Here is a 21,572-nt window from a genome sequence, read left to right as displayed (position 1 = left end):
TGATGTCTTCAGTCTGTATCTACAATGTAGAAAGTAGTAAAAATAAACTGAATGAGAAGGTGTGTCCACACTTTGGACTGGTAGTGTGTATATATGTATATAAACTGATTTTATATTAAAATGTGAACATGCAGGGCTGTGTTATTATATCTGATTCCATTTGTTGTTTTTCATGGTGAAGATAATCAGAGCAGATGAACAGAGGTGATGACATAACAAAGTACACTGATGTTCCAATTCTACATTAACCTCGATGTGATCTTGTGTTCTGTGGAGTCCAGACTTCTGAATCTGTACTACGAGCCTGAGTAACGTCTGTAGTGAAGCTTTCTATGAGAACATCAGCTGACCTGACAGGGAGGAGTCTGGAAGCAGATTAAAACAGAGCTGAGGTGAAAACAGAAACATTCAGCATCAGAACATCAGCAGCAACACTTCAACCTCCTGTAAAAACCAACATGGCCTCCAAATACGCCCTGCTTGGTGAGTACATCTACAGCGTTCACCCTCTGACTGTTCACACTCTGATACATTCAGCTTTAGATTCAGCTCAGATAAGAAGTCATGAAGTTAAAGACTTTACCTGATTGTTGTTGGACTTGTTGTCAAAGTCTGTATTTTACAGTTTTAGACGTAAACACTGCAGAATTTTCTAAAGGTAAATGTTTTTTTGGACCCTTCTTTCCTTTGTTATATAGGACAGAGAAGAGAGAGAGAGACAGTAAACATGGGTAGATGAGAGGGGTAATCACATGCATTACTGAACATGAGCTGGATTCAAACCTATGACCACTGTGTTGGGGGCTATAGCTCCTGTTTATGAGTCACCCATTCAGCCAGATGAGTTTTCTGGGCTCCCAGAGTTTTCCAGAGTTGATAAAATTTCTAAAACTTGATGTCAGTGTGATGATTGTTGCTCTGCTGTGAGATGACTTCCTCATATCAGGACAAAACTTCACAGAATCATGAGAAAAACCCACAAACTTCCTTTAATGGTCAGAAACCAGCCGGCTGGTATCCATCAGCAGATAATAGTGCTGCATCATCATAAACTGGTGGCATTAAAAAACCTGCTGCAGCGACCAGCAGCAGCCAATCAGGTGTTTCTGTGAAGGCGGCGTCCTCCAATCAGCAGCAGTTTGTTGCATAAACACACAAATCAACTGGTGCTCCAGGAGACGTCAAACATCATAGAGCTGTGAAACAACTTCTGTCTGTAAAAGTTCTCATGAACAGCACGGAGAAACATCTTTCGACAGTCTTTGTTGTGCAAATAAGGGTTAGTTCTTAACTAACAGGTTATCAGAAATTCACAGACACAAAATGACCACAAAGAGACAGAAATCAGCTGCACAGAGACGTAGAACCAAAATAAACACCTCCATCATCCTTCAACATTCTCCTGGTTGTTTCCATGAATTCATCCCCATCAGTCAGACTGTCACCACAGAGTTCTACTGGAAGGAAACATTCAGACCACCTGAACTGTCAAACAATGGCATGGTGGAGACTCAGCTCCAGGACAAGTTTTCCTGTCCTCAACAACATAGTCCATGTGTCCTCATTCCATATTTATGTCCATGTGTTCTTTGTCCCCAACATTAAAATCAGGGAGTTCTGGGAGCAGAGATCACTGCACAGACTGCTGATGGGGAAGGAGGTTAAGATTCAGTCAGAATTCTGATATGGACAGAAACAGTCTGTGAACTTTGTGTCTTCATCCTGTCCGTCCATCAGTCTGGTTCTGTGGTTGTTGACTGTTCCATCACTGTTTGGCTGCAGATCTCCCGCTCATGCTTGGTTCTCAGGGTTTCATGTTCTATGATAGAAATGAAATGTTCACATGTTCCATGTGCTCCGTTATCATCACTAACATGTTGGTTAACTTCTCCACAGAACCAAAAGAACCAGACTTCAGGATGGTGCTGGTTGGGAAAACTCGAACTGGGAAGAGTGCAGCAGGAAACACCATCTTAGGCAGAAGAGCCTTTACATCTACATTATCTGCATCCACAGTCACATCAGAGTGTCAGAAGGAGGAAGCAGAGTTTGATGGTAAACTTCTGGCTGTGGTCGATACTCCAGGTCTGTTTGACACCAACAAAACTCAAGAGGAGATCGAAAAAGAGATCCTTTGGTGCATCTCCTACATTGCTCCTGGTCCTCATGTGTTCCTGGTGGTGATCCAACTGAACAGATTCACCAAAGAAGAAGAAGAAACCATCAAAATCATCCAGACCATTTTTGGAGAACAGGCAGAACGTTACACGATGGTTCTGTTCACCCGTGGTGATGATCTGGAGGCTGAAGGAGTCACCATGGAAGAATTCATCCAGACAAACAAAGATCTCCGTGACTTCATCCTTCAGTGTGGTGAAAGATATCACGTCTTCAACAACAAAAAACAGGATCCCTCTCAGGTCAGAGAGCTGCTGGAGAAGATCAACGAAATGCTTCAGAGAAATGGAGGAAGGTTCTACACCAGTGACATGTTAGGGAAGCCTGAGAGTGCGATTCAAGAAGAGATGAAGCGATTCCTGAGAGAAAATCCAGGTATGAAGCCTGAAGAAGCAAGAAGATGGGCAGAGAGAAAAAATAAGTTCATTCAGGCAGGTCTAGCTGCTCTAGGAGGTGTTGGTGGAGCTGCTGTTGGCGCAACTATTGGTCTTGTAGGAGGTCCAGTTGGAGCTGCAGTTGGAGCTGGTGTGGGGCTTGGACTTGCAGTGGCTGCTATAGCTGCAGTAAAGAAGAAGAAGAAATGTGTTATTCAGTGATTTCAGTGGAACCTTCAGCTTTCTGCAGCTCATTAAAACCAATTTAACAAACAGATTCTATTAAATAATCACAGCAACAGGCTGCAGCTTCCTGATCTTTTCTGCTTTCTGTGCTTTCATTAAATGCATCGTCTTTACTACCAGCTGCTGTTAATGACCAATGAAGAAACGTTCAGACTGATTTGCTGAATGTTGATATCCTGAATCCTAAAGAACATTAATCCAGCTTCTGTTCTTGAGCACAGATTTTATTTTGCATTAGAGAAAATGAGACGTTGGTGCTGGTTCTAGTGAGACACTTTGCTTCATGTATCTGCTGTTTTTTTTTAAAATTATCTCATAATCAATATAAAGAAATGTACAGAGCCCCTCTGATGACATGGTAAAAAAATAAATAAATTGTGGCCACGACATAGCTATAACGTGCGCACTAAATACTAATTCGTTCCCACGAAATAGGTATAATGTGCCCACGAAATACTAACTAATACTATTAATATCATTCCTGGACAGCTGGGTAAGCAAATCAAGCGAACGAATTAGTATTTCGTGGGAACGAAGTAGTATTTAGTGCGCACGTTATAGCGATGTCGTGGCCACAATTTATTTTTTTACCATGTCATCAGAGGGGCTCTGTAGAAATGTATTCTGTCATCAGAGAAACTAAACCATGTTTCAATAAAAACATCTCCACACATAAACTGTTTCCTCTCATGAGATTCTGTGAAGAACTAAAGACCAGACAAGGTTCCAGTTTTTAGATGTTCAGATTAAATGTTGATGTGGACTCACTGGTAGGAACCAGAACCTGGAGTTATGGAGGTCTGGGTGTTCATAGAGGTCTAGGTGTTCATGGAGGTCCAGATGTTCATGGAGGTCTGGGTGTTCACGGAGGTCTAGGTGTTCACGGAGGTCTGGGTGTTTATAGAGGTCTAGATGTTCATAGAGGTCTAGATGTTCATAGAGGTCTAGGTGTTCATAGAGGTCTAGGTGTTCATGGAGGTCCAGATGTTCATGGAGGTCTGGGTGTTCACGGAGGTCTAGGTGTTCACGGAGGTCTGGGTGTTTATAGAGGTCTAGATGTTCATAGAGGTCTAGGTGTTCATAGAGGTCTAGATGTTCATAGAGGTCTAAATGTTCATGGAGGTCTAGGTGTTCATAGAGGTCTAAATGTTCATAGAGGTCTAGGTGTTCATAGAGGTCTAAATGTTCATAGAGGTCTAGGTGTTCATAGAGGTCTCGGTGTTCATCGAGGTCTAGGTGTTCATAGAGGTCTAGATGTTCATAGAGGTCTAGGTGTCCATAGAGGTCTAGGTGTCCATAGAGGTCTGGGTGTTCATAGAGGTCTAGGTGTTCATAGAGGTCTAGGTGTTCACAGAGGTCTAGATGTTCACAGAGGTCTGGGTGTCCATAGAGATCTGGGTGCTCATAGAGGTCTTGGTGTTCACAGAGGTCTAGGTGTTCACAGAGGTCTAGATGTTCACAGAGGTCTAGGTGTTCACAGAGGTCTAGGTGTCCATAGAGGTCTAGGTGTCCATAGAGGTCTAGGTGCTCATAGAGGTCTAGGTGTCCATAGAGGTCTAGGTGTCCATAGAGGTCTAGATGTTCATAGAGGTCCAGATGTTCATAGAGGTCCGGGTGACGATTCAGCACCACAATAAGACACCTTGGTAGTTCCGAGATGGTTCCTGGGAAGTTCCTAGATGGTTCCTTAAGGATACATTCAAAGATCTTGTAGTTTTCTGGACTGACTGACCTTCAGTTCTTATAATAATGATGGACTGTCATTTCTCTTAGCTGATTGGTTCTCCCTATAATATGAATTCTCACAGTTGTCCAATAGGACTGTGGACCAACCTGACTTCTGATGGTCCAACCCCATTAAGAAGGAAGAAGTTCCACAAATGTGTTACAGGGGGTAGGAGAAGCCAGGTGCAGACACAGAAACGGGATGATGGGAGGAAATTCGGAAAGGGCTTTTTTTTTAACAAAATAAAACAACTAAGAGTATACAAAAAGGAACCCGGATTGAGGGGAGAACCAAATCTAACTAAATATAGAATTTGCAAATCTAAAACAAAACAATTAAATCCAACAACAAAGTCCACAGGAAAAAAACTCAAACACCAACAACTACACGAAGCAAACAGAACCAGGGGGAAAAACTAGAAGTTTTACCAAACTTGGACCGCCCGGCGACAAAGATGACCCCTGTGACCTTGAAAATGAGGTCACGGTCACCAAATCTGAACTTGACCTGTGTCTTATTATGGTACACCTGTGTACCAAATATGGTGAGGCTACATCAATATTTTATGGAGTTATCGTACGGAAACCAACTTGTTACAGACAAACAAGCAAGCAAGCAAGCAAGCAAGACCATGCAGCCTAAAACAATACCTTCCGGCAAACGCAGTTTTGCCAGGCGGTAACTAGACGGAGAGAGCAGGGAAGCAGTCTCAGGAAATCCAGGGGGAGAAGAGCAGAGTCCATGCTGGCTGAAGCAGTCATGAGGAACAGGGCTTGGTGGGGAGAACAGAATCCAAGAGGGGAGCAGAATCTGTGAAGGGATGTGAGTCTATGACTACGTTTGTATGCCATTAATATTCAGATTAAGGTCAATATTCCGGTTTCTGAAACATTTGGAATAACCCGTTTACATGCCTAAACAGACAGAGTTACTCCTGTTTACATGATCAGCGTAATCAATTGGGATATTCCCATCCAAACCGTAGTAGTCTGTTTCCTCCTCGCTCCAAAAGTGTGGCGCTGTGCTGCCACGTGTGGGTTTCGCCATGTCTGTTTACCTCTCCTTGCGTTTTTCCGGTGGGTCGCGTGCCAGACGCAGCATACAAGTAGTTGCCGTACTCAAAAGACCAAGATTCCTTTCGGATGAAACATGCGCAGAATACAAATTAATGTTTCTTTCTATCGGGATATTCCGATGCGCGTTTATATTACGAGATATTCGGGTTAGAAAAGGAGTAACCCAGGGGTCTTATTCGGGTTTTTAAGAACCGGAATATGAACATATTTGGGTTTTTGTGGGTGTTTACATGGCCGTACGCAACCGGGTTATTGCTAATATTCCGGTTATGAAAGGGTTTTTATTGACTGCATATAAACGTAGTCTATGATCCAGGGGAATGTCAGTGAATGAACAAGGTCTGCAGGTGGGTTGAACTGTCTGACTGTCACAGCTGAATTACATTGTCTCAGACTGCAGGCAGGCAGGAGATGCAGGGAGCAGGGAGAGAGAGAAGATGATATGGGACAGGAGGAAGAAATGGGAAAAGCGGAAGAAGGAGAAAGAAGTGCACGAGCTGGAACAGGGATCATAACAAAATGGACCTTGACAAGGAACAGCTGTGAAGTGGAACCATTTCAGGTTGTACCTCATGAAGCTCATCCAGAGAATAACAAGAGTGTTCAAAGCAGGAATCAAATAATCTAAAATATAAAACATGCTCTGACTTATTTCACAGTTGTTTCTTTACTACATAATTCCATAAATCTTGCTTCAAAGTTCTGATGTCTTCAGTCTGTATCTACAATGTAGAAAGTAGTAAAAATAAACTGAATGAGAAGGTGTGTCCACACTTTGGACTGGTAGTGTGTATATATGTATATAAACTGATTTTATATTAAAATGTGAACATGCAGGGCTGTGTTATTATATCTGATTCCATTTGTTGTTTTTCATGGTGAAGATAATCAGAGCAGATGAACAGAGGTGATGACATAACAAAGTACACTGATGTTCCAATTCTACATTAACCTCGATGTGATCTTGTGTTCTGTGGAGTCCAGACTTCTGAATCTGTACTACGAGCCTGAGTAACGTCTGTAGTGAAGCTTTCTATGAGAACATCAGCTGACCTGACAGGGAGGAGTCTGGAAGCAGATTAAAACAGAGCTGAGGTGAAAACAGAAACATTCAGCATCAGAACATCAGCAGCAACACTTCAACCTCCTGTAAAAACCAACATGGCCTCCAAATACGCCCTGCTTGGTGAGTACATCTACAGCGTTCACCCTCTGACTGTTCACACTCTGATACATTCAGCTTTAGATTCAGCTCAGATAAGAAGTCATGAAGTTAAAGACTTTACCTGATTGTTGTTGGACTTGTTGTCAAAGTCTGTATTTTACAGTTTTAGACGTAAACACTGCAGAATTTTCTAAAGGTAAATGTTTTTTTGGACCCTTCTTTCCTTTGTTATATAGGACAGAGAAGAGAGAGAGAGACAGTAAACATGGGTAGATGAGAGGGGTAATCACATGCATTACTGAACATGAGCTGGATTCAAACCTATGACCACTGTGTTGGGGGCTATAGCTCCTGTTTATGAGTCACCCATTCAGCCAGATGAGTTTTCTGGGCTCCCAGAGTTTTCTAGAGTTGATAAAATTTCTAAAACTTGATGTCAGTGTGATGATTGTTGCTCTGCTGTGAGATGACTTCCTCATATCAGGACAAAACTTCACAGAATCATGAGAAAAACCCACAAACTTCCTTTAATGGTCAGAAACCAGCCGGCTGGTATCCATCAGCAGATAATAGTGCTGCATCATCATAAACTGGTGGCATTAAAAAACCTGCTGCAGCGACCAGCAGCAGCCAATCAGGTGTCTCTGTGAAGGCGGCGTCCTCCAATCAGCAGCAGTTTGTTGCATAAACACACAAATCAACTGGTGCTCCAGGAGACGTCAAACATCATAGAGCTGTGAAACAACTTCTGTCTGTAAAAGTTCTCATGAACAGCACGGAGAAACATCTTTCGACAGTCTTTGTTGTGCAAATAAGGGTTAGTTCTTAACTAACAGGTTATCAGAAATTCACAGACACAAAATGACCACAAAGAGACAGAAATCAGCTGCACAGAGACGTAGAACCAAAATAAACACCTCCATCATCCTTCAACATTCTCCTGGTTGTTTCCATGAATTCATCCCCATCAGTCAGACTGTCACCACAGAGTTCTACTGGAAGGAAACATTCAGACCACCTGAACTGTCAAACAATGGCATGGTGGAGACTCAGCTCCAGGACAAGTTTTCCTGTCCTCAACAACATAGTCCATGTGTCCTCATTCCATATTTATGTCCATGTGTTCTTTGTCCCCAACATTAAAATCAGGGAGTTCTGGGAGCAGAGATCACTGCACAGACTGCTGATGGGGAAGGAGGTTAAGATTCAATCAGAGTCTTGATATGGACAGAAACAGTCTGTGAACTTTGTGTCTTCATCCTGTCCGTCCATCAGTCTGGTTCTGTGGTTGTTGACTGTTCCATCACTGTTTGGCTGCAGATCTCCAGCTCATGCTTGGTTCTCAGGGTTTCATGTTCTATGATAGAAATGAAATGTTCAGGTGTTCCATGTACTCCGTTATCATCACTAACATGTTGGTTAACTTCTCCACAGAACCAGAAGAACCAGCAGAACTAGCAGAACCAGACTTCAGGATGGTGCTGGTTGGGAAAACTGGAGCTGGGAAGAGTGCAGCAGGAAACACCATCTTAGGCAGAAGAGCCTTTACATCTACATTATCTGCCTCCACAGTCACATCAGAGTGTCAGAAGGAGGAAGCAGAGTTTGATGATAAACTTCTGGCTGTGGTTGATACTCCAGGTCTGTTTGACACCAACAATCCTCCACAGGAGATCAACAAAGAGATCGTTCAGTGCATCTCCTTGTCTGCTCCTGGTCCTCATGTGTTCCTGGTGGTGATCCAATCCGGCAGATTCACCAAAGAAGAACAAGACACCATCAAAATCATCCAGACCATTTTTGGAGAACAGGCAGAACGTTACACGATGGTTCTGTTCACCCGTGGTGATGATCTGGAGGCTGAAGGAGTCACCATGGAAGAATTCATCAAAAAAAATGATGATCTCTGTGACTTTATCCGTCAGTGTCGTGGAAGATATCACGTCTTCAACAACAGAAACCAGGATCCCTCTCAGGTCAGAGAGCTGCTGGAGAAGATCAACACCATGGTTCAGAGAAATGGAGGAAGGTTCTACACCAGCGAGATGTTCGAGGAGGTTGAGATTGCGATTAAAGAAGAGATGATGCGACTCCTGAGAGAAGATCCAGATATGAGGCCTAAAGAAGCAAGAAGACAGGCTGAGAGAAAAAACAGGTTCATTAAGGAGGTTCTAGCTGCTCTAGGAGGTACTGTTGGAGCTGCTGGTGGAGCTGTTGGTGGAGTTTTTGCTGGAATTGCAATTGAAAGTGCTGTTGTTGGAGCAACTGCTGGTCTTGTGGGGGGTCCGGTTGGAGCTGCAGTTGGAGCTGCAGTTGGAGCTGGTGTGGGGCTTGGACTTGCAGTGGCAGGTATAACTGCAGTAAAGAAGAAGAATAAATGTGTTATTCAGTGATTTCAGTGGAACCTTCAGCTGTCTGCAGCTCATTAAAACCAGTTTAACAAACAGATTCTATTAAATAATCTCAGGAACAGGCTGCAGCTTCCTGATCTTTTCTGCTTTCTGTGCTTTCATTAAATGCATCGTCTTTACTACCAGCTGCTGTTAATGACCAATGAAGAAACGTTCAGACTGATTTGCTGAACGTTGATATCCTGAATCATAAAGAACATTAATCCAGCTTCTGTTCTTGAGCACAGATTTTATTTTGCTGTAGAGAAAATGAGACGTTGGTGCTGGTTCTAGTGAGACACTTTGCTTCATGTATCTGCTGTTTTTATCTCATAATCAATATAAAGAAATGTATTCTGTCATCAGAGGAACTAAACCATGCTGCAATAAAAACATCTCCATGAATAAACTGTTTCTTCTCATGAGATTCTGTGAAGAAGTAAAAACCAGACAAGGATCCAGTTTTTAGATGTTCAGATTAAATGTTGATGTGGACTCATTGGTAGGAACCAGAACCTGGAGTTCATAGAGGTCCAGGTGTTCACAGAGGTATAGATGATGGTGGTCGATGAGCAGAGCTACCAGATGCTTCATGTTGTCTTCATGTTTCATTCAACAACAACATGAAGCTGATTTTACTGAATGTTTCCTAACAGATAAAGGAAATAAAGAGTGAAGAGAGAAACTGATGACGATTCAACACCACAATAAATGTCATGTTTACTGAAACTCATCCTGGTGATGGAAGAAGAAGAAAAGCAGCAACAGAAAACTACACCAGAGTCCAAAGAGTGGAAGTTAGCTGGACTCCACTCTGATTGGTTCAGAGACAGGTGAGTATGTGAACAGAGAGAAAGAATGAACAGACTGTACCAACACGGTCTCACGGGGATTCGTGAAACTGTTACGTAAATTTTTTGTTTCTTTTTCGTGCGCACCAACACGATTTCGTCATGTTTTTCGTGCCGCTCACCACGAAATGTTTTTCGTGTTGCTCACAACGAAACCCGCTGTGGTAATCACATCTGAAAGTGGTTTATACCAGCGGATTCATGACGATCTAAGCTGTCCATCGGCGTATACTGCTTGTGTGATTGCGTTTGCGGCCGCCGGCCGCCGGACATTCTTTAAATTCCTATGCAAATTGGTAAGTGTACCACCGGGTTATGGTTAGGTTATGGTTAGGGACGATGTCATGCAAAATATAGCGTTGGATTCGCCATGGTTTTACATTAAAAATATAATACACACATTCGTTTGAAATACGTTCTGGGTGGCACGAAAAGTCCGCCATTTAAAATACATTGGTGCGCATTTCGTGGTGAGCGGCACGAAAAACATGACGAAATCGTGTTGGTGCGCACGAAACCGAAACAAAAATTTACGTAACAGTTTCACGAATCCTCGTGAGATCGGGCTGACTGTACTCACCTTATTATGGGCTGTACAGCTGTCTGTGATTGGTCCTCTGTTGCCTCCTGCTGGTCAAACCTGGACACTGCAGCTGCTGCTCAACAACAACAAGGTTCTTGGTTCTGGTTCTTCTCTGATCATCCAGTCTGAAGCAGCTTTACATTTCTGACTCTTTGGTTTTTAGGCTCATTTAAGGCCTGAAATGAGCAGATTTGTTTCTGAACACAAGATTTAATGTCACACATGTGAGGATTCTAACCTTAACCCTACGAACCCTATTTCTCCTAACCCTATGAATCTCAACCGTATCTTTCACTAAGTCCATCCATCTCGTCCATTGAGAAGTATCAGTTCAACTCTTTCTTCTTTACACAAAGTCATATTTAATCTGTGGAGGCAAAAACATTACAGTTAATGAGACTTCCTGTGTGTCCAGACTTTAAGGACACCCTGTAGAAAAAAAAATTCTCAGCCAGAGGAGAAACTTCAGAAATAACAGTGTCATAGACGTTGCCTCTGCTTCTTGGGTGATGTTCTTGCTCTCCATGATGTTCAAATTACCTGAAAATAAAGCAAAAATGAACTTGCAAAGTATCCAAGAAGGAATGAAATGAAGGACTTCAACTCACCTTTAAAAAAAGTAATGAAGAGCACAGATTGGAGGTTAAATATCCAAAGCTAAGACTACTTTTTGTCTATCAGCACTGTGTCATCTGCATAATGTTTGATATTTATGTTATAACCTCTGATGGATGCTCCCAGTCAGCCTTATTGTATTTTCCTCTTGATGCTTCCACTGCAGAGGAGAACAGGTCAGGTGACACATCCCTGTCTGAGCCTCGTTCTATTGGTTGTTCTTCAGTAATTTTGTTGTTTTATCTCATGGCTGCACTTTGTGTTGGATATGATGGATGATTGTAGAAGCAGCTTCAGTTAAAGTGAATTTATGGTTTTATAACCACACTGCTGGGCAGAGGAGTCCATAGATCAACATCCAGGGTTCCAGTATGGACACTGCAGCTGAAGAAGGCAACAGTTGACCACTGCTGTTTTTATCCTGAGTACAATCAGGAACTCCAGTCCACAAATATAGTAGCTAGTCTGTGGAATGGACAAAATGCTTAGAAAATGCTGCTTTAACCACCACTAGTGACTCCAACAATGCAAGGAATGTAATCCATGGAGAACTCTGGGTTTAGTGAGCGGTCTTACAGTAACTTATCATTGTTTATGGTCTATCTGGTGACAGGTTTTCCTTCAGATCTTCTAGACGTTCATCAGTCAGTCATTGATTACGTGTATTCAGTTTGGCCTCATAATGACTGACATGATGCTGATGATAAACTCTCAGTGTGTTTATCTGCAGTTTTCACATATCTGCCAGTAGCCAAGAGAAGCCGACTCTAAATACAAAACAAAGGTGAAAAATGGAGTTTTTATGGATATGTGGTTAATTTGAACTCATTACTGGTCTTTTCTAGAATCACAGCCCCCCTACTGATGGATGTTTGTCACCATTTTCTGATGTCAGAGACCAAACCAACCAGATTGATCAGTTAGTTTCAGTTTCAGTGAAGCAGAAACATCGTCAGATAACTGAGATTAAACAGCAGAAGTTTGGATGGTTTGTAGTCTGATGAAATAAGAAGTCCAGGTGTGTGGTGTTGGATTCCTCCTTTATATCTACAGACAGATTAAAGAAAAACATTCAAACACATTAAGGCACAACACGTCACATCTCCATCCTCCACCTGCTCCTTAGAGAAAACCAAATAGAAAAACCTCAAATTAACAAAAACAACAACGTCCTCCTAAAGCTTCCTCCACCGTCCGTCAGGAAATAATTTACACAAAGTTCAGAGGAAGAAACACCAGTCCAGATACAGGAGGAGCTTCAGACCAGTCCAAGTCCAGACCAGTCCTCAGAGTTCAAAGTCTTCAGAGTTCATCAAAGTCCTCAGAGTCCAGCAGGAAGAAACACCAGCCCAGATACAGGAGGAGCTCCATACAGAGACGGACCAGCAGGACCAGTTCAGACGAGTACTCCAAGTCCTCAGAGTTCTTCAGACGACTCCTCAGTGTCCAGACGAGTCCTCCAAGTTCATCAGATGAGTCTTCAGAATTCAGCTGAGTCTTATGAGTCCATCAGTCGAATCCTCTGAGTTCAGCCAAGTCCTCCGAGTCTTTTGGGAGTCAGAACTCCAGGACCAGGACCAGGACGTCCTCTTTAAGACCGTTCAGAGTTTGTAAATCCAGACATTCAGAAAAAAAAAGACAGAAAACAGACAGAAAGCTGCAGTTTGTTCTTAAATAGTCGTAGAAAAAAGCTCCGTTCCCCGAGTCCTGCTGTCGTCACGGTTACCACGGTTACCACGGTTACAGGTACTCGAACTCCAGGGCCTGGTGCAGCGCCAGCAGGTCCGAGTGGCTGGATATCCTCCAGAACGGCATGTTGTGCTGCGGAGGGGAAACAGGTTAAAGCTGCAGAGTCGCAGCAGAAGCCGCCACCAGACATGCAGCTACAGCAGCACTGCAACCACTCTGACATGCAGCATTCTGGGAAACGTAGGCTCCACCGTTAGCTTAGCATAAAGACCGGCTCCAGAAGCACCCGATTAATCAGCATCATCATTTAAACCAACAAACCAAAACCAGCAGAAAAACAAGATTTCAATGATTCCAATGAGTTTAATTTTCTTCATGACCCCACACTGTCATTTACCTTAATTTACTGGAGTCATTTAAATATTAAGGATTAAAACCCCTCAGAAATATGTAATACAAGTTTACAGTGTTTTTAATTATGGAGATTAATCTGAATGATTAAACATATAAATCCAGGGATTCTGTGGATGCTCAAACATTTACTTTTATTAAAAATATCTGATTTACATTTGAGAGCAAACGGTCTGGCTGAACAGTTAATCACTTTCAAATGTCTTTTTTTTTTTACATTTCTACATAAAAACCCTAAATGTGGATCTAATCTTTACCTGGAATATTCTGAAACCACAAACTCACCTTAAAGCTGAATCTAAAACATTTTAACTGCAGAAATCAAACAGTCCAGTAGTTTTCTGACCTTTTTATTTAATTCTTCAGCTATATTTGTATATTTAATACCGTTGTGGAGTCTAAACTTTAATATTTAAACCTGTTTATGAACCTTCATCTTGTTTCTCTGCTGGAAACGATTTAAACGTTCTGTAAAAATCAGAGTTTTAAAGGATCTTCATGCTAACGGTTTCCATTGTTTCCCAGTCTTTATGCTAAGCTAAGCTAACGGCGCTGAAGCAAACGTCCCAGAATGTTTGAGGCGTCTTTAAATCCCAGCATCACGAATGAAACCCAAAGCTGCAGAGAAGAGGATTCATGTTCTGAAGGAATGAATCAGAATGAATAACTAATGAGGATAAAAGCAGCAGCAGCTCTGAAAAAACCCTCTGAACCCCACCAAGAGTTTATCAGAGATATGGAGAGACTGAACAGTTTACAGGCTGCTTTCTGGCTCTGATCTCAGTTTTTTATCTCTCTTCTCTTTCTGCAGTTTCATTAAATATTGTATAATGACAATAAAACTGATTCTGGTTCTTTTCTCTCCTGTCATTTTGTGTCTTATTATTCTCCATTTTCTGTCAAATTTTTCCTTATATTGTCTTATTTTTTTGTTTATTTTTCTTCTTTTAATGTCCACTTTTTTATTTTGTCTTATTTTTTCCTCATTTTCTGTCTTATTTCTCTTCATTTTGGCTCCGACTTTTTCTTTATTTTTGTTAATTTTGTCAAATTTTAAAATTTATTTATTTTCTTATTTTTCCTCATTTTATGTCTTATTTTTTCTTTATTTTTATGTCTTATTTGTCTTCACTTTCAGTTTGTTGATCCTCATATTTTGATCTAATATTTTCCTTATTTTCTGTATTCTATTTCCTCATTTTATTTCTTATTTTTCCTCATTTTCTGTCTTATTTCTCTTCATTTTGCCTCTGACTTTCTTTATTTTTCTTAATTTTGTCAAATTTTTAAATGTATTTATCTTATTTTTCTTTATTTTTGTGTCTTATTTGTCTTCACTCAGTTTTTTTGTCCTCATATTTTTGTCTAATATTTTCCTTATTTTCTGTATTCTATTTCCTCATTTTATTTCTTATTTTTCCTTTATTTTCTGTCTCATTTTTTTCTCCATTTCATTTGTTATTTTTCCTCGTTTATCATAGTGTTTTTGCAGATTCCATTAGAGCAAGCACATTATTTTTTTGGAATAAAATGATTTTCTTAAAATATTCAGATTTTAAGTTCAGATCTGCTGAATATTTGAGCTAAAACTTGTTCTCAGACTGAAGGCTAAAATTCTGATTCTTCCTTCTGTTTTCTGCTTTCTGGCTGATAAATGGTGTCATTTTGGTGATTACTTGAACAGAAAATGTGACTCTGTTGTGTCTGGGGTCCAGAGGGTTCCTGTGGTTCCACTCAGGTTCTGATTATTCGTTAAATATCTTCCAGTCTAACAGCTGAACTAAGACAAAACCAGAAAACGAAGCAGAGAAAGTAAAAACCAACACAAAGTGCCAGAGCACAGAGAGGCAGGCTGGTCCAATCAGAGGCGGCGTGGCGGTGACATCACGGTCCTTTACCTTTTTGGCCGCCTGCTCCTCTTCCACACCGTCACCCACCACTACATACACTACTTTCCTGCCAAACCTTTGCATTATGCGCTCAAAGCAACTCTCTTTTCCTGCAGAGAACAGAATCACAGGGAGGAGGTCACATGGTCAGAGGTCACATGGTCACAGGTGAGTGTTTACCTGTCCGGCCGCATGCTCTTCATCCTTCCCATCGCCCACCACAACATACGTAATGTTAGTGCCAAAGCGGGAGACTATACGCTCAAAACAGCTTTCTTTGCCTGGAGACAGCAGACACACGCTTTACAGGCTTCTGATTGGTCGAAAAATAACAATAAAATATATAGACACACATATATAAATACACACACAGACACACACTTTACAGGCTTCTGATTGGTCGAAAAATAACAACAACATATACAGCCACACATATATAAATACACACACAGACACACTTTATAGGTGGAAAAATAACACAATGACTCACACAAACACACACAGATCTATCAGGGATGGGTACATCTGATCAGTCTGGGTTCATCTTTTCTTTCCAAACACCATCATGTAGTAAAGTTCCATCAGGTTGTTTCTAGTCTAAACCAGGGTTCTTAACCTACAGCTCTGCAGCCACATGAGGCTCTTCTGATGACTGCATCTGGCTCACAGATAAATCGTAGCCGACATTTCTTAACACGAGAAGTAATGAATAATTCTGCAGACATTTTAAAGTCAAACATCACAGAAATCACAGTATTAAAAATATAAAACATTCTCATACATTTTAATCCATTTTCTACCGCTCCTGTTCAGGTGGCTGGAGCCAATCAGGAGGGTCTGACACCAAAACTCTGTTTCTATTGGATAATGCGGTAGTTACACGGGTCGATGTGAGGTCAAGAAGGAAACTTCCCTCCTTTTAATTAAACAGTCAGCTAATTAAAGCAGAGCAAACCCTTTAGATGAAGAAGATGGAGAAAAGAACAAACGATGAGGAGCATCAAACATTTAGAACGAATGGACAGAAGATCCACCTATGAATGGTGAGAAGTATTTATTTATTATTGGTCAGCTTCAGAATAACAAAGTTACTAAAAAGAACACATTCAGAGACTTCATACTCCACCGAGGAACGTAGAGGAGTTATGTGATGATCAGCTGTCTGTCTGTCTGTCTGTCTGTCTGTCTGTCTGTCTGTCTGTCTGTCTGTCTGTCTGTCTGTCACATTACTCATCAACAGAACAACAGATTTGGATGAAATTTCCAGGTAAGGTCAGAAATGACACAAGAACTCCCTCATTAGATTCTGGCAGTGATGCAGCTTATAGTCTGGATCCATGGATTGGTTACAGATTTCTGCATCACTGTCAGATAGCAGCACAGTGTCACTGTAACCATGACAACCAGTGAACACTACATCAGCTGTCTGCATCAATTCACTCGACCCGTTCCATATTTAGGTCACACAGTTCAGTATCTGTCTGACATAACGTACACATGAACAACACGTCTGTGCTCATGCAAGGCAATACTTTGTGGGTCGATCTGTATCAAACGGCTTATGTGGCTCTCATGGCTCTCGGTCAAAAAGGTTCCCCACCCCTGGTCTAACGGTTCCACATCAGTCCCTGTTGGTTCCAATAATGTCATGGTTTTAGTCTGGATTTATGGATCCATGTCCTTCTCTTACCTATTTTTGTTGCGCTGTAGATGTTCTCGATGGGAAACACGGAACCCAGACTGTACAGGAGAACCTTAGCTAGAGCTGGGATGAGCTGCGTCGTCGTCACCAACACATTGACACAGTTACTCCTGGAGAACACGCAGAGAACGTAGAGAGGACACACAGAAAACACAATAAATAAAGATCTTTAGCTGTAAAATGAACTAAATTGGATCAAAGTCCCCCCCAGAACCTCCTCACAACATCTGGTTCTAGAACTCTGATCGCTGATGAAGTTACTGGAGATGAAGAACCAGATGGTTCCTCTGATGTTCTGAGGAGGTTCTGGGTGGAGGACTCTAGTAACCTCTGCAGCGCTGAAGCTTCACCTGGAGCTGATGATGGACAGGGACTTCAGAGCGTGGGTGAGCCAGGAGTCGGTCAGAGCTTCTACTTCTGCTCTGAGCTGCAGCCAGGCGTCCCTCTTAGCCGGACCCAGCAGACCTGAACACAAACATCATGAAGACCTGAACGTTCTCCGCCTCCCTCTGGGCAGTAAGCTGCCTTCTGATTGGCTCACCGCCCACGTTGTTCTTGTAGGAGCTGTACAGCTCTTTGACCCGTCGATAGCGGAAGGCCAGTTTCCTCATCCAGTCCACCCCTCCTCGGACCCCCGTGGCCAGGCAGAGGTTGGCGCTGGTCGCAGCTTCATGGAAGCCATCAGTCGCAAAACTGTAAGTACTGGAACAATAATAGTCAGATTTATTTTAAAAAAGAAACAAGATAAAAAAATACAAAATAGAGGTCTAGATGTTGGAGTTCCATTTTCCACACATCAGGTTCTACTGATGTTAGAGCCTCAACAGTTGAAATGTGGACCAAAGACTGTATTTTAGTAGAAACATGGATCCATCCATTACAGGAACTTTATGGAGACACTTGACAACCAAAGGTTGCCAATTTTGGAAATTTTCTCCAATTTATTTTCCATTTTGAATGACAATATTGAAACTTTCATCCTCTGTTGGGTCCATTCAGTCATTCTGATCTTATGAAACTATTCTGTCTGTTCTCACCACATTTCATGGATGGTAGTTTTAATTCTGCAGATTTTGTCTAAATATTTTACAGAACAAACTGAAGTTGCTCAGATTGTTTACGCATGTTTTAAATAATCTTTTGAATATTTTACCAAAGTATTAAATGAAAGATAATCACCTTAAGTCCTGGCCGTTGTCGTCTGATGACACATCATCAATATGGACCTGATCACATTCCTGTTAACGACAGAACCTCAGTTAGAACCTCAGTTATCAGGATGTAGACAGGATGCAGCTCCACTAGGGGGCAGTAGGAGCTTTTAACTGGAAGCTTCTTGTACATTACACCATAGATGCAAAAAAAAACATTACAAAGAGGTGCCAAATCCCCAGAAAAACACAAAAAAATGTACCAAAAGGAAGAAAATTGACATAAAATGATGCTTTTTTTTTTAAAAGAAAAACATCGAAAATCAGAAAATTGGTAATTTTATTAAGCAAAAGATGAAAAATCACAATAGAAACATCAGAAATCCACACGAAATGACACAACCTCTGCATTTAATTACAAAATCACCATAAAAAAATCCAAACCACCACAAACTGACACCAGAAAAACACAAAAAACGATCATAAAACAACCCAAAGAATCACAAAACATGTAAACTCAGCACAAACAGAGGCAAAAACCATCAAAAAATTAACACAAAAACACAAAACATGGCCACAGAAAAACAGAAATATCCACAAAATTGTGAATTTTTTTGATAAAAAGATCAAAAATCACCAAAAACCCCATCAAATATCCACACTAAATGACAAAACTTCTGCACTTAGTTACAAAATAAAAAAAAAAAATCCAAAATCACCACAAACGCATTCAAAAATCACCACAAAAACAGCCATAAAACAAGAAAATATGACACCAAATTGGGAATTTTTTGGAGAAAAACATGAGCTCTTCCCACCTCCAGGTCGTTGAAGAATAAATGCGTGTCGGCCAGGTTGAAGATCATCTCCTCCATCCTCAGGCCCAGCGTCACCGCCATGGGAGGGTCCTGACCAGGAGACAGACCACATCATCACCATGGCAACACACCCACAGCATACCTGTTCAACACCCCAAAGACCAGACCAGGTCCAGGGTCCCTTCACACCCCCGTCTGCACACTTGGTACGATCCAGATGCTGACAGACGGGCTGCACTTGTTCAGTCCCATCAACATTCCTCCTGCTGGGGGGGGGGGGGGAGTGTGTTACTGTGTGTGTGTGTGTGTTACGGTGTGTGTGTTACTGTGTGTGTGTGTGTTACTGTGTGTGTGTGTGTGTGTGTGTGTGTGTGTGTTACTGTGGTCTTGTTTTTGCTACCCGGTGGGGACTTTGACCTGACTCCATGCTATCTCGGTGGGGACTCGTGTCACGGTGGGGACCAAAAATGAGGTCCCCACAAGTTTAAACAGTGTTTTCTTGGCCATGTTGTTGTTACTGAAAAAAGTAAAAGTGCAAAAACGTTTCTTTAGGGTTAGACATTGTTTTGGTGTTGGTCAAGGTTAGGGTTAGGGTTAGTTAGGGTTAGGGTTAGGGTTAGGGTAAGGGGTTAGATATGAATGGGAGTCAATGGTAATTCCCCATGGGGATATAAGAACCAGACATGTGTGTGTTACTGTGTGTGTGTGTGTGTGTGTTTGTGTGTGTGCATGTGTGTGTGTGTGTGTGTGTGTGTGTGTGTGTATGGTGTGTGGAGGCTCAGCTGCAAAAACCATCATCTGTAATAGGTCAGTGAGGGTCGACAGCTCGCCGCACGATTCGCTGATGCAGTCAGACGACCAGAATAGCATCGAGCTAACAGGAAGGAGTGAAAGTGGGCGAGCGAGGACACACTGACATAAGGAGGGAGAGAGAGAGGGGTCTGATGGAGGGAAGAAGAGAGATGAAGAAGAAGAAACTGAAACTAAACTCAACCTGAAGCTTTAAAGGTTCATCTGAAGTAGAGATGTCAAAATTATTCTAGTCCAGTCTGATCTGCAGTAAAACCAGTAAAACCAGTAAAACCACAGCATGATAACCTGTAAATAACCACAGCTCCTCATGGTTCCTAATGTTCACATTTAAGGAATTATATTTCTACAAAACATCATGAACAACCTGGAATTTATGAAGAAAAATAAATTCAGTTTCATCAACATTCATCCTCAGTTTATCATTTCCTCATTACAACTTCCAGATCACAGAGTGTCTACAAAGGAACACAACATTTAGTCACCTGGACCTGAACCATGGAGGATTTACTGGAGGATTTTAAAAAAAATCAGACAAAAAAAAGACAAAAACAAGAGAAAAATATTACAAAAATGAGATACAAAAGAACAAAGAACAATCTAGTATTTTACTTTCTGATCCAAACAACTTGTCATGGTCTAGAAATGATTTTAAATTTATAGTTTTACTAATTTACAATCTGCAGTTAATGTCTTCTCTGTAATTTTTACACTTTGAGGACCGGATTGGACCCTCTGGAGGACCACTTTTGGACCACGGGCCTCATGTTGGACATTACTGATCTAAAGCATTAATTTCCCTCCAGAAATACAATCTGATCGTTTCAGTTCATGTTGTACAAACATTTCTCCTGATGGTGGTACAAACTTTAGCATCAAACACTGGGAATAAATCGTTGCTTTTAACAGCTGGGTTTGTGGTCAGACGATGTTATAAAATCATCAGTGTTTAAATGAAGCTAATGCTGGTTAGAGGTCTAGGTGTTCATAGAGGTCTAGGTGTTCATGGAGGTCTAGGTGTTCACAGAGGTCTAGGTGTTCACAGAGGTCGAGGTGTTCACAGAGGTCTAGGTGTTCATAGAGGTCTAGGTGTTCATGGAGGTCTAGGTGTTCATGGAGGTCTAGGTGTTCACAGAGGTCTAGGTGTTCACAGAGGTCTAGGTGTTCACGGAGGTCTAGGTGTTCATGGAGGTCTAGGTGTTCATAGAGGTCTAGGTGTTCATGGAGGTCTAGGTGTTCATGGAGGTCTAGGTGTTCACAGAGGTCTAGGTGTTCATGGAGGTCTAGGTGTTCACAGAGGTCTAGGTGTTCACAGAGGTCTAGGTGTTCACGGAGGTCTAGGTGTTGGTTTTAAATACGGTAGTGTCGACAGATACGGGTCTGTATCTGTAGCCTGTGGGCTACAGATACGGCACTTTCCAATTTGCCAGACAGATACGGACCTGTAAGCGAGTCTCGCGAGTCAAGAAGCTGCTAACCACTGCAAACTGTTGAAAGGTAAGCAAAGGTTAAGGTTAAGGTTAGGGTTAGTGTTAGGGTCAGGTTTAGGGTCCGTACCTGTAGTACCGATGGTATGGGTCCGTACCGCTAGCGTCTACCGGGAGTCACGTGACCAGATCTCGCGTATCTGATTGGCAAATGGCAAGTGCCGTATCCGTAGTCCACAGGCTACGGGTACGGGTCCGTACCTCTAGCAACAACCTTTAAATATTACTTTGGCCTTAACCTGTTAACATCTGAGATCTACAACCAGCTAAAGCTGCAGATTTCAGGCTCTCCTAATATTAACAACACATGCATCTGTCCCTCACAGAAAAATATACATTAAATAAATCATTGATTTTAGCTTTAAGCTACAAAAAGCTGCACATGTAAAGAACCCTGAAGAAAAGAGTCAT

At 41.7% G+C, this 21,572-nt stretch overlaps 3 protein-coding genes across 5 annotated transcripts in view; 2 read left to right on the top strand and 1 right to left on the bottom strand.

The window, feature by feature from the left end:
* The first annotated feature begins 458 nt into the window (after nucleotides 1-458).
* On the top strand, nucleotides 459-2,774 carry LOC127530336 (GTPase IMAP family member 9-like). The gene is made up of 2 exons (XM_051936978.1): nucleotides 459-483; nucleotides 1,897-2,774. Exons 1-2 carry the CDS (start codon nucleotides 459-461, stop codon nucleotides 2,772-2,774), a joined length of 903 nt encoding a protein of 300 aa, XP_051792938.1.
* Nucleotides 2,775-6,761: 3,987 nt separating this feature from the next.
* Nucleotides 6,762-9,577, top strand: LOC127530334 (GTPase IMAP family member 9-like). The gene is made up of 2 exons (XM_051936975.1): nucleotides 6,762-6,786; nucleotides 8,218-9,577. The coding sequence occupies exons 1-2, from the start codon at nucleotides 6,762-6,764 to the stop codon at nucleotides 9,156-9,158; spliced, it is 966 nt and encodes a 321-aa protein (XP_051792935.1). The 3' UTR covers nucleotides 9,159-9,577.
* Nucleotides 9,578-12,227: 2,650 nt separating this feature from the next.
* eya4 (EYA transcriptional coactivator and phosphatase 4) overlaps nucleotides 12,228-21,572 on the bottom strand; it is a 59,107-nt gene continuing 49,762 nt past the window's right edge. For 2 of the 3 annotated variants that reach the window (XM_051936941.1, XM_051936942.1), the window contains 7 exons: nucleotides 18,865-18,954; nucleotides 18,075-18,133; nucleotides 17,437-17,597; nucleotides 17,246-17,360; nucleotides 16,884-17,005; nucleotides 15,203-15,303; nucleotides 12,228-13,025 (listed from right to left, as the gene is read on the bottom strand). In XM_051936941.1, coding sequence (XP_051792901.1) covers nucleotides 12,945-13,025; nucleotides 15,203-15,303; nucleotides 16,884-17,005; nucleotides 17,246-17,360; nucleotides 17,437-17,597; nucleotides 18,075-18,133; nucleotides 18,865-18,954 — 729 coding nt within the window. In that variant the 3' untranslated portion in view covers nucleotides 12,228-12,944. Of the gene's footprint in view, nucleotides 13,026-15,202; nucleotides 15,304-15,373; nucleotides 15,475-16,883; nucleotides 17,006-17,245; nucleotides 17,361-17,436; nucleotides 17,598-18,074; nucleotides 18,134-18,864; nucleotides 18,955-21,572 lie in introns of all 3 variants that reach the window. The other variant, XM_051936940.1, reaches the window with a different exon arrangement.

Source organism: Acanthochromis polyacanthus, chromosome 16, assembly GCF_021347895.1.
Source record: "Acanthochromis polyacanthus isolate Apoly-LR-REF ecotype Palm Island chromosome 16, KAUST_Apoly_ChrSc, whole genome shotgun sequence".
NCBI lineage: Eukaryota > Metazoa > Chordata > Actinopteri > Pomacentridae > Acanthochromis > Acanthochromis polyacanthus.
The sequence above is the reverse complement of the archived record's forward strand: the minus strand, read 5'-3'. Positions and strand labels throughout refer to the sequence as shown.

Bases quoted from the DNA above. Each gene is read 5' to 3' on its own strand.
- LOC127530336 (XM_051936978.1), top strand. From the start codon at position 459: ATGGCCTCCAAATACGCCCTGCTTG. The intron at 484-1,896 runs GTGAGTACATCT...ACTTCTCCACAG, and splicing joins CTCCAAATACGCCCTGCTTG to AACCAAAAGAACCAGACTTC.
- LOC127530334 (XM_051936975.1), top strand. From the start codon at position 6,762: ATGGCCTCCAAATACGCCCTGCTTG. The intron at 6,787-8,217 runs GTGAGTACATCT...AAGAACCAGCAG, and splicing joins CTCCAAATACGCCCTGCTTG to AACTAGCAGAACCAGACTTC.